We start from the raw sequence: 12,934 nt of genomic DNA, 5'->3' as shown, positions 1-12,934 counted from the left end.
TGAACAAAATAGGATGTATTCCGATATTCTCATTAATAGCAAATTAAGGGAAGTACACAACAGAACAATGGGAGCTAATGCTACATGCATTTTACAATTTATACAGTCCTCAACTCATACACAACTATCCGACAGATTGAAACACCCCCCACTATTGTCCTATGTTATATGCATAGAGTACATCCGGAACCACTTTAGAGTCTCTAAAATATCTGCAAAAATTCAGCAATACAAACTAGATCAGTAACAACAAATGAATGACTTAACAACAACAACAACAACAACAACAAAATCTAAAAGGCACTGAAATAACACTTTTGCAGAATCATACATGTACATGTTATACAAACAACAACGACTGGTATGCCTCCAAATTGCTTGAATCATAGTTCGAAAATCAAATTCTGGACTTTGACAGAAGATGAGGCATCTCTATGCACTAGAATTTGTTGAGGGATCATCTTTCCATCCCTTGGTGAGATCATAATTGATTGATGCAAGCTGGGAGAGATTCTGAAAACCAAACAGAAAGGTTAATCACAATTAGAAAAAATATGTATAAATTACAGTAAAGTATAGCTTAATAGCATGCGACCAAATAGAAAACGTAGAAAAAAAAAACACCGGACTAAATATTAATGTTAGAATATTATAAAATATCTTATAATATCCTTTATATTAATTTAGAGTATTTTAGAGTATATCTTATTATTATCATGATTTGATTCGTTCTTAGGGATTAGCAATAACTCTTTTGTATCAAGTCAATAGTCATTATAAATAATATTTTTCTCTCATTTTTTACACATAATCATAAATTCAATAATTAACATATACGGGTCCAAAAATATAAGGAGGCTAGGGGAGAAACCATTCATCTTCCTATTCATCCCATATTAAATAATGTCGAAGTGATAAGAAAAAAATAACCATAGACCATGCAACATTCATGGGAGTTATTCTAATTTTTATATTGTAAATATCGAATATAATTTGAGAAAATTACCTTAAAGGAGAAATTACTAAAAGAGTAATTGGCGGAAGAACTAGAATCAAACTCAGCAAGACCCCCACATTCATCTCCCTGCTTGTATAGATATGTTTGCAAAAGGAAGTCAGCCCAAAATACTTAAAATTGATATTTTACAGTTCGTATTTTAAGTTTAGCATTGTCAATAAATGCAGTACCACTTCATCATGGCGATTGCTCAGGCAACTGCTGCTGCCACTTAAGCTATCGGCATCACTTGAATCTTCAAAATCACTTGGCGGGTAAATAAGGCCGCCGTCAGAAGTATTCCATGAGTAGCGACTAGTGAAGTAACTGGTGTCTAGAGCACTCTCAGAAGCAGGAACAAATGCAGCCTGCAAAACCAAAGGATTGACAGTGCAATTAACAATAAACATGTCTTAAATGAATTATCATGTAAAATAAATTTTTGGGCTCGGTAATGATATTTCCAGAGTGGGTTTAGAACCTTTGCCTTTGGGAAGCTAAAAATCTAAGTTTCACTTTTCTCAAAATCAATTCTACTTGCAGCAGAATTGATTTCTTAATCTCCCAAATGCAAAAACAGTTGAAACATAATTTACTAGACACCAACAACAGTTGAGATATTCTATCCAACCAGGCACTTGGCATACCTTTTGCCTGGCAAGCGTGTCCCAGTTTATGTCCTTGAAGAAAACATGCTGCTTCACCTGGATTATTAAACGCCTATCAGTCTGTCATTTGAAAGATGATAAAATATAAGGGAAAACACACATGATTATAAGATATTAGATCACCTCTGAAGCCCCTCTAGCCCCTAGTCTTTGATTAGGATCTTCTGTCAACAATCTGAAAATTTAATGTCTAATTAAGTTTACTTGCTGGTTAGTAGTTACAAGTTAGTATGTCAAAGGCCATCCCAAGTATAACAATACGAGACCACGATTGCTATACAAAATAAGTAAGCAAAGGCCATATTTGCACTAACAAGCATCAAAAACACTCTAAAGTAATTAAACAAATACAAGGAATCAAAGTTAGATGACATGTACAGATGAAACATAGCATGTCCATTACCGGTCAATAAGATCATGTGCTTCAAAACTCATTTCTTCAGGAACTTCAGGCCAAGGTATCTTACGATTAAGAATATTATCAAATATAGTCTACAAACACAAAATTACATAACATGAAGTGAGAATTAAATAAACTATCAACAGAACAAAAATATAAATATTCACCACACAATGAAGCAAGGTATAAACCTGAGGATGCTCTCCATTGAAGGGTGGAATACCAACAAGCAACTCAAATAAAATGACCCCAACAGACCACCAATCCGCAGTATACCCTGCAAAATTTGAACAAATATTTTGTTGGTGGTATATTTGTATTAAAATACACAAGAATACATGAGAACATTTACAAGTATACAATGCAAGTAAAAGCTCTAAATCAGCAAGTTACTATAATAACAAAAAGGTTTTTTTATTTTCATCATTGCACTAGCAACTTTTCCATAATGTTTAGCATCATTATGAGTTTACTTAAACAGGAGAATAATTTTTCTTAAATTTCCTTAATAGAGACAATTAATTTGCATTTTAAAAGATGCAAAAGAAAACAGAAAACAAACCACCTTAAACAAAAAAATATGGGACTATACGAACCATGTCCAGTTCCTAAAAGTATCTCAGGAGCTAAGTAATCAGGTGTGCCAACAGCGGAACGCTTCTTCCTCCGTTCCCTTTGATCCTCCGATGTAAATGTTTCTGACTCATCCTCCTCAAGTAGGGATGTCCCACTCACTGCCGGACCAGATAAGTCATCTGTGCTGTTGATGAGACCAACTTTTGAAAGCCCAAAATCTGTCAACTGCAAAAGTAGATAAGAGAAAAAATAATTTATCTGACTTGCTGAGCATGCATAATGTAAAAAGTATAAATTATGCTCATTGGAGCCACGGAACACAAGAAAATCAAAACTCAAAAGGACACATATGTGAAAGTACACCAATCAAAAGTTACCTTGACATGACCGTCATGTGCAATCAATAAATTGTCCGGCTTCAAGTCACGATGAACCACACGCAGTGAATGCAAATACTCTAATGCAAGAACCTACAGTTGGATGAAAAGTTTGAATTATAATACAAAGTAATAAAAGATCATTTTTCATATTTACCTACAGGAGGAGAGAACACCAATAATTACCACTTCAGCCAGATATACACGGGCAACTTCTTCGTCTAGACAACCTAAATTCCTTAGTAATGAATACAAGTCTCCACCATTCAGATATTCCATGACAAGATACAAGTTCTCACGACATGTAAAAGAATAGAAAAACCGAACCTGATAAAATAGAAACAAAATGTTAGAATAAGGGTACCATTTCTCAAAGCAACACAAAATAGAGTAACTAAAAGTTAGGTCCACTAACCACAAAAGGATTGCGCACTGTAATTAAGATATCACGTTCTGCTAATATACTTTCTACAGCATTCTTACGGATCATATCTGCTTTCTTAAGAACCTGTCACAAAACAGTTAAATATGGTAATAAACTGTGGATTGGAAGCATAGAACAAGAAACATAAACAAATTTACAACACAAGTTAAAGGTTCCCAACTACCAAAAAAGGCATTGCATTAGAATTACATTGGAAGCAAAAGTATAATTAAAAATCATAAATATAATGAAGTAATAAACAATTCAATACAAAAAAATCAATGCAGATTAGCAACATTGGCAAAATAATGAAGAAAAATGACATGGTCAAACACTCTCTGCAGTATTTTATGAAAGATACAATATTCAGTGACATATATAATATAAACTTGTAAGAAAAAACACACAAATTCAACACAGTAACATAATATTATTAAACGTTTCTATAAGCTACATGAATGAAGCAAAAGGAGACTGTTTGGAATGAAAGGTATGCACAAATGGGTGTTCACATTTATGCAAGAGGAAAAACAACTAATGACAGTCAAAACAATAAACAGAAGGTGGTGTTTAAACAGTAACTAATGAGTCAAACACATAATTAATTACCTTTATTGCAAAAAGATCACCAGTCGTCCTCTTCTTAGCCAAGAAAACCCTTCCAAATGCCCCACGACTGATAGGTTTTATAATCTCAAAGTCATCAATAGAGGTACGATCCTTTGAAGAATGAATTGGGCTTGTTCTCAAGCTGCGAACCACGTCATCTTCCAAGATGACATCATCATCCATTACAGGGCTATCTACATCTATCTTTTCAACATCCACCATCTCAGTAAGCTGCAAATACTTCTCACTGCAAAATAAATTACAACTTACTAAGAATTCATCAATAAATTGCTAAGGACACCTTGTATGGTTCGTGCTGAATAATGGAAATGGCAGGTCGAGTAGGGAGCCAAGGGATAGTGTTTCCCCCAAATGTATTTACTTCAGATATAATCAGGGGCAGAGCTATATATTGACTTGGGAAACAGGCAACACCAAAAGGCACATTCAGTAAACAAAATTTAAATTTCCACATGCATAACATGTGCAAGACCGCTAATCCATAACTAATATTTTCTTAATAGTAAAAGAATATATAACTAGGTTGTGTACAAGAGGACTGGCAAACAAGTGCAACTAGCATACAAACATCAGCTGATCTACACAATACAACGCATCACCCGGCCTTTTTCTATTCAGCCCCTTTGTAAAAGGACACTGACATCCAGCTCCAATACCAATTAGATAGAAAAAGGTTCGGAAGAATGAAAATAATGAAAAAACTGAACTGCTCTCGATGAAGAATTGAAAGAAGATCCAGGTTTTTTCGAGAGGATATGACAAGAGTAAGACACAGGTTTTTTCATGAGGATACAACAAGACTTTCCCATACCAAGAATGGTACAATTCCAAAGATATGACAAGTCTTTCCCCTACTCTGCCCTCACTCTGCTTATAACTACCTCAGTTAGCTGTGCCTGTCACTATTACTCAGCCACTTAGAAGTTGCGAACCTGAGACTTTTATTTTTCCTAATATTGACACATTTGATTGGGGATTGTTGCTTATCACACAAGTACAGACCATTATAGAAAATATTTCAGGTGAGCATGACAAAAGTCTGACTAGTAATGACAGAGAAGACACTGGACAGATAGTAAATAAAAATATGGAGTAGTATCATTACGGTTATAAAAACAGGATTAATCTGCATCAAATGTATCTTTAACTAGAATTTACATAAAGAATTCACTTGCTGAAATTCAACATTTACTAGGATGACCTTCTTTAGAGATGCCTTGCATCATTTAACAGAAAGGTACTAACCGAATCAGCTTCTCGATGCGTGTTCCAAAGGTTTCCACGGTAAGTGCGTAGAACTTCCTTCGTTCTACGACAACCCTCAAATCATCAAGACAAGATAATAAATACGACGCTGTACGATCATCGTCCAGACTAACATTGGCTGCACATCGTGCTATATCAGCAAGTTCATTCATCTACAATAATCCAAAGAATATAATTAGGGTGTTTAGGAACAATAATCAACAACATCATACAAAATGCTGAATACATGGAGAAGACCAATTGATAAAAAATGCTGAATTTAACGGATAATGCCATGACATAATTAGTACCTCCCCCCATTCCTTTTTAATTCTCGTTTAAGCATAAAGCGAATTATTGGAATTTTTTCCCATTCTACCCTCATTTTAAGTAGGAATTATTGAGGATAAGGGTATAACTGACAAATGATAACCTTAAACTATCAAAACAACAGTTAAATATGAATAAAACAATTCCAAAACGACACTTGAAAAAGAATGGAGGAAGGAGTAATAGAAAGTATATGACAAGAAATTAGAAATAATAGTCTTTTATAAAAGAGGTTAAAATAAGAGCATGCCTGAGGCAGATCATCATGTTCAGAATAAGCACCCTTCCCCGCCAAGAGCAAGTCAATCTGACTTGTCCTTGGTGTCAGTAAAGGAGACCTAGGAGTCATGCTCCCTGCAGATGATGTTGTCATACCTTGGTCAGACTTTGGACCAAAACGAGTTCTACATGATATTAATGGCAATCCCTTTAGCTCATCCATAAAAACGGAATTATCAGGTTCAGGGAAACAGTCTAGCATATCCTCTGAGCCTCTGCGTGACCAATCACTAAGTTTAGGTGAAAGAACTTCAGATTCTTCAGTCATACTTGAATTCGACACTTTTGCAACATCAGGACTTCCGACCATTTGTTGTGAATCCTTCTGAGTAGATGATTCCATCATCTTTTCTAATGTTTCGGAAATTCTTACAAGACGCTCATTGACACTCAGACCCTTCTGATCACATCTGTCAGCAACTGCACAAATCCTTGAATGATCTTCAACATGTAAAGTCGGTACATCCTCTTCACATATTCGACAAATTATTGAATTATCTTCATTATTATTCTGCTGGTCTCCCCAATAGCCCCAGGAAACTTTATGTTGGTGCTTGGAAGCATGGTCATGGGAATCTTTGACAGGGAGAAGCTCAGAAGGCTTGGCAGCAGAGAGATCTATATCAGAATTTAATTTCTTATCTGATGTCTTTGAAGGTTCAACATCAACTGTCCCATAACTTCGGTCCTTCAATTGAACAGTTTCTTTTGGGCTTTTTTCTGATGGAGATGGGAATTTTTTCCATGAAGCCATCCGATTCCTGCCAGGAGACTCAAAGTTTTTTAAAATGTCATCATCAGTAGGAGGCAACTGAATCTCTGGTTTCAAGACACCTTTTTTCCACCCCATGGTACTCTGCTCTTGGCTATAAGCTTTCTTTGTTGAAGCCTTCGAGGTCTTTGCAACACCAGTACTTTTAGAATCCCTTACCGAACTAGGAGGAATAGATTTTCCAGTAGTATGCAAGACTCTGGATTGACGGAGATTGACAAAGTGTTCATCCTCAGCCAAAGCACTTTCCTTGTGGAATTGCAACAACCTAGTACACCGTGTAAGAATGAAGAGCATTCGAGTATGAAGCTGCTTTAGTGTCCCCGGAGGAAGCTCTTGACGCCTATCATCCAAGTCCTGAACTATGCTTTCACACTGAAGCCAAAACTCGCCAGATGTGGTCATAGCACAGCGCCTGGCCAAAATTAGCAAGTCCTCAATTGTCTCTTGCCATTCCGGATGATTATCTGCATTTTTTTCAAGAACTCCAACCAGGTCTGCTGCAAAAATAGCCAGTTCGGAGTTCACCTCTTCCTTTTCTTTATCAAATTTAGCCCTAATAACAACCAAGATCTCCTGCATATAAAACAAGTAGAGCAATTTTCAAGAAATGTTTCCTACACAACACAAACTATTAACACCACAATAAAATGAAAAATGGAAAGTAAAGTACCTCAAGGTTATTATTTAACCTTCGAGGCTTCCAAAACGGAAAAGGCCGAACACCTTTAGAATTTAACTCGTGCGAAAAACTCTTTATATCACCAGGAAACCTCTTTCCGGGGGCACTTGTGACACGTAATATAGCTTGAAAACGAGGAGATTCAGATTCTTTCGGATTCTCAAAATCATATGCGGCCTGGAAGAAACAATCAGTTTTTTTGCCATAATAAATGAATTAAGTTGAATACAGCAACTAATGCAGATAAATTTAATCAAAGCAATAACAAAAGATTTCACAAACACCACACCCAGCAGTACCTCTGGCGTGCAAACATCGTCACTTCTTAAGCCTCCAGTCTGAGTCTGTGATGATGCCTGCTCTCCTGTTTAAAGTAATGTGATAAGAAAAAGTAACATTTTGGTATTAAAATAGAGCATAGATTTGGAAGACACTTAAATACGGAAACAGTTCACACAATGATACAAATTGACAGTACATAAAACTGGACAAATAATGCACCAAGCCAAAACCTACCCCTCAAACATACCCCAAGCATTAACAATTGAATAGGCAACCGAGGGAATTTTACAGTTACAATTACTTCACTTCACCACTACAAACATTCTGTCAACTCCACAGACAAACAATAGATGAGCTTGTAAAATATAGATGCAGAAAACTAGAAAGTGATGTATTGGCTCCCCTTTCTCGATGATAGACATGACCAGCATGATTCAGGCAGCAGTAAATCCAGAAGTCAAACATTCAAAGATGGTTTAATGATATTGGGATTAATTACCATATTTAGTCAAACTCAAAGTAACATTTCAGTAACAAAATATTTTTATAACTTCCAAGAAAAACATATTTAAGTAACGTTTAACAGTGTATTTCTTCTCTGAACCCTCGGAGATTTAGGGTACCAAGTTGACCTTTTTTTAGTTGTTTATTTGTGAAGGCTAGTGGGATTTCCTTCAACTACTATTGTTACCTATAAAGGTACAAGTCTCGTCCTATTTAATATAGGTGATGAAACAGCTATGAAGAAATCATTTTGAAAGCAAAATTCTAGCCTCCTTGTTGTGTTTGTACTCGGAGTATCCCTTTCTATGAGGTGTGATGCCTAGTTCAAACTACTTTTCAGTCAAACATGAGGGAACCAATTAAAAGCCAGGAAACCAGCCATTTCGAATTATTTGAAAACTTGTAAACCTAACAGGTTTTTATTAAATCCGAAAAACTGGCGGCAAATTATGATTTTATGCCTGACCAGATTTTTCTTTCCAACCTGATTGATGATCAAATTAGTGGCTTGGTCATTTGATCAAGTCAAACCCGGCCTAGTTTTCAAGTCAAAACTATGCTCCCGTGCGTTCAGATGTTCCAAAGTTGAGTTCCATGGTTTCCAGTTATTGCAGCCATGCCCCATTAATGAAAAAAAAACATATTTTTTCAGTGTTTTCAATTTATTTTAAATGTAGAGTTTTCAGTTAGTGTGTATTAAGCCAACAACTTCACAAAAAGGGCCATTTAGTTCCTTGAATGTTTCAATAAATTAGTAGGTTCTAAATATGATTATTCAAAAGGAAAAATATAGGTTAAAATACACTTTAGGTCTCTGCAAATATCAGAGTTATTAATCCCAGATAGCGGAGTGGAGCGGCCGACCCCAAAAGTGGGATAGCGGGATAGCGGAAAGAGAGATAATTTTTTATGAATAATCTACCGATATATTTAATGTAAAACTAAACAATTAACACAACATCCATAAAAGATTTATAAAATCAAATATCAAAGTACGATGCTTCAAGCTATTCCTCCAATTCAAAAACAAACATAGAAATCAAATGTAATCGTTAGGGTTGATGGATGAAGAGCGCCGGAGTTTTGAAGACGAGGATGAGCGGCCGTTAGGGTTGATGGAGAAGACGAGCAGAGAGAAAACAAAGCAGAGAGAACACGAAACTAATCCCAAATATAATTGTAAGTTATTTTGACCCTTTCAAACTTAAGGGTAAAATCGTAAATGCACAAATAAAAAAATTATTAAAAAAAAGTCAAACCGCTCGACGCGGGTAGCGCCCCGCGACCCGCTCCAGGAGATACCGTCTATCGCGCCCGTGATCGCAAATTGTGATCCACACAATGAGAACGTCGCGGAGGGTGGCCGCTCCAGCCGAAATTCCTGGGCTTGCGCAGTTAGCAGCCACCATTAATAACTCGGGCAAATATAGGTCTAAGCAAATACGGGGGTTTTTGGTTTTTGGTCCCTGTAAACCTTATTTGGACTCCCTCCCTCACTATTAAATCAGAACCATCCTTTTTTGTCCCTAAAGTCAATCTCTTACAGAATGCTGACGGGGCTAACAGAGCTTTATTTGGCACTTGGTGATGTCAAATATTTTGACGGTGTGGGACATTTTTTTGGGCGATGTGACATCTTTTGCCTCACCCTCAACCCCAGAAATCCATCTCCACTCTATCAAGAAACCAGTTCAAAGCGAATTATGGGTCATCATGATAAGAACTACCAACCACATCACCTCTGAGTGTTTGATAGGCCTCAACTCAACCAGGCCAATCATATCTCACTTTTAGGAGCCACTGGAACTCGTAGGAAACTTACCGCCAGGAACCCTATCAGCAAAAATGTTAGCCTCAAAATTTGGGTTGGGCCTAACTCATTCTTACAAACCGGCTTGTAAGGTGAGGATTGCCCCCACTTATAAACACAACACAAACCATATCTCTAAGCAATGTGGGACTAAATTCACCCGTTCAAAGTGTTAGGGGCGGCAACGAAGGCCAAGCCAAAGTGCCGCAATTAAGGCGACTAGGGGCGGACCGCAATTAAGGCGGAAATTCCAACAGTTAGCATTCGCAAAAAGTTGTTCCCTATCCATAGGCAAATCCATCCCTACCATCCCTGTCGTCATACTTCCCCTTTGCCAAGGAGGCTTCATTGAAATTCTAGTAATCAAGTGCAACCGTTAAAGCAGGGAAGGAACTGCATATCAAAGAAGTTGAGAGGGAGATGTGGGGGCGCAAAATCCTGGTGATCAGGAGAAGAGCAAAGTAGGATCACGTGCTTTCATCAGCGAGGATTATGGTTCGCCGATTGAGCATGTGGAAGACATATCGGGAGAGGTGGTGGACTGGGTTTTGGGAATTGAATGGAGATCAGGGTCGGCTAACTGTTTGGGTGTTTGGGGCTGCGATTAGGGATCCGTGATCAAAGATATATTTTGCAATAAAAGGAAAGTACAATTTTTTCTATTTGAGCTGCGCAACTTTTTTCTTCTTAAAGAAGCCCGGTAATATTTTATGCTTAATAATTATAATGGGCCAATTTTGTGGGAGATGGAAATTGAAATGTGAATGCACCGTACACAAGGGCATTTTGGGTATATTCATATACAAAATGAACATATTAAACACATTATCTATTTTTCTTAATACATGTGAAAACAACAAAAGGGGCTTACAGTAAGGGACGGGATAGTATTGCTGAGTTACAATCCAAGTCAAATTCCATGCACCATACAAGAGAACTTCCATTAATATATTTTATCGGTGAGGAAGACTATTCTCCCAAGAACGGGTTTTCCCTCAAAAGCACTCTCTTATGCTCATTGGTATCAATATGGTCCAGTTGGTCTGATAGAATCAAACTTGAATTTGATCCTCAGAATTAGAACTGGACCTCCCAATTAAAATTCCAATTCTAACTCTTAACACAATTTCATGGAACTAATAAACAACAATTTCATAATACTTTCATCAGACAAATTAAATTACAATTCATAGCCAAAAAAGGTGAAAGTAAAACCGGCACGAGTTTGCACATCATTTGGGGAACATCTAGGATTTCTATCTACTAAGACCTATTTGAATTGGATTCAAAACAAAGAGAATATTAATTGTTCATTTTCTTTGATACATGCACACTCCAACAACCATTGTTGTCATGCACTCCTGTTCTGTCCCCTCTCAAATATTGAGCTGTGACTCTTTCTACACGTAAACTTATAATTCACACAAGTTAACACATTTCTTAATCCAATAAAGAAATCGTTCCCACCTCACTAGAAATCGGAATAATAACCATTCTATTCCTTATAAATCCTATAAAAAAACAAGTTAATAAGCCATTCTTCACAAATATATAATCTTCAAAACAGGATAATAATGACACCCGACCCAACCAAAACTATATTCAAAACTTACCAAACTAAGACCAAGACGGACTTGACCGATTAAAAAAAACAACTGAAAACAATGAAATCCATTTTATCTAAAAAATGTATGAGTTAAATTTTGATACCTATCGGTTAACATTTTAATTAGAGTCAAATATTTTAAATGACACGACGGCCTATAAAAAAAATCTTTACACCTCACACCAATTCAATCCTAAATGTATCTCCATGATTTTCTTTCAGAATTAGGCAAACACATACCCATGTCATGATCATACAACATATCATCAATCATCACCATACTACCATCATAATCCATTACAAAAAAAGGATAACCCAACAAAAAATATGAAACAAATTTGCATTCATAATACCTGCTTCCGAAGACGATTCCCCATTCTGCAACCGCGATCGCGGCAACACAACCGGACTCTGTTCCATAGTCTGCGCACCACTCCCCGAACTGCTTCCATGATTAACACTACCACCAATCCCCAAACCATCCCGAAACCCTACTCTATTCTGACTCCCAACCTCCTTCTTCTTCCCAACACCAGGCCTCGAAAGATTACTAGCACCAAGCGCCGCCGCAGCTCCTCCCTTATCACCTCTAAAACCAAAGAAACTCTCCTGAGGTAACGGCCCCGATCTCGTCTTAATCCTATTCAACCCTAACGACGACGCTAAAATCGGCGAAACCGAAGCCGCGGCAGAAGAATTCGACGAATACGGCGAAGGCAAAGTCGACGGTAACTCCTTCACCTCCGCCACCGTCGCCGGAGTCAGTTTCTTCGAACCAGACCTAGAGCGAGATTCCAACAGAATCTCACTCTCCTTTCCTTTTACAGCATCCTTCTTCTTAGTCCCTTCCTTAACTTGCGTCTTCCGAGTAGACGCACCTCCGCCGAGTCCACTTCCGCCTCCTCCGCCGCCGGTTCCGGCGGTGGCGGTGGAGGTGAAGGTGGAAGTTAGGGTTTGAGCAACGGTTGATTTAGGTTTTTTCTTATCGGATCTAGGAGAGTTCGAAGAGATTGATCGAGGACTGTTGGAAGAAGCATCTGGACTAGAAGTATCAGATTTTTTGGAAGAGAAGAATCTTCCCTTGAAGACCATGTTTGGTTGTTACGATTAACCTCTAACATTACCAGCATGCTGCTACTAGCAAACGGGACATTGAGTTCAATCGTGATTATTTTTTCAGCTTTTTTTTTAAGTTTCGTAACTTTGTTTGAATTTTGAACTGAGAAATGAAGAAAAGAAGTGTTCTGAGAGAAACGATTTGTTACCAAAAAAAATTAAAGAGCAGATAAGTGATTTGTTTGGGAATGGATTTTGGAAGCGCGTAAAAAAAGCGTTGGTGTTAATTTTTTATT

The 12,934-nt window shown here is 37.3% G+C and overlaps 1 protein-coding gene across 2 annotated transcripts; it reads right to left on the bottom strand.

Annotated features, from left to right (window-relative positions):
- LOC131594448 (probable serine/threonine protein kinase IREH1) lies at window positions 1–12,884 on the bottom strand. 2 transcript variants are annotated; one of them, XM_058866585.1, is made up of 18 exons: window positions 11,936–12,884; window positions 7,680–7,744; window positions 7,372–7,557; window positions 5,898–7,274; window positions 5,318–5,490; window positions 4,052–4,298; window positions 3,434–3,526; window positions 3,205–3,345; window positions 3,019–3,111; window positions 2,662–2,866; window positions 2,257–2,342; window positions 2,069–2,157; window positions 1,789–1,840; window positions 1,645–1,701; window positions 1,189–1,365; window positions 1,007–1,087; window positions 332–513; window positions 1–212 (listed from the first exon to the last, which is right to left on the bottom strand). In XM_058866585.1, the coding sequence occupies exons 1-17, from the start codon at window positions 12,672–12,674 to the stop codon at window positions 433–435; spliced, it is 3,942 nt and encodes a 1,313-aa protein (XP_058722568.1). In that variant the 5' UTR covers window positions 12,675–12,884; the 3' UTR covers window positions 1–212; window positions 332–432. The 2 variants fall into 2 exon arrangements, with proteins under 2 accessions (XP_058722568.1, XP_058722569.1); XM_058866586.1 differs by having other exon boundaries at window positions 1,007–1,084; window positions 11,936–12,883.
- Between the last annotated feature and the right edge of the window lie 50 nt (window positions 12,885–12,934).

This window comes from Vicia villosa, linkage group LG4 (assembly GCF_029867415.1).
Source record: "Vicia villosa cultivar HV-30 ecotype Madison, WI linkage group LG4, Vvil1.0, whole genome shotgun sequence".
Lineage (NCBI taxonomy): Eukaryota > Viridiplantae > Streptophyta > Magnoliopsida > Fabales > Fabaceae > Vicia > Vicia villosa.
This window is presented reverse-complemented; position numbering and strand designations above follow the sequence as displayed.

Bases quoted from the DNA above. Each gene is read 5' to 3' on its own strand.
- LOC131594448 (XM_058866585.1), bottom strand. From the start codon at position 12,674: ATGGTCTTCAAGGGAAGATTCTTCTCTTCCAAAAAATCTGATACTTCT. The intron at 7,275-7,371 runs GTACTTTACTTT...TTTTATATGCAG, and splicing joins GGTTAAATAATAACCTTGAG to GAGATCTTGGTTGTTATTAG. The intron at 5,491-5,897 runs GCATGCTCTTAT...GGATTATTGTAG, and splicing joins AACATGATGATCTGCCTCAG to ATGAATGAACTTGCTGATAT.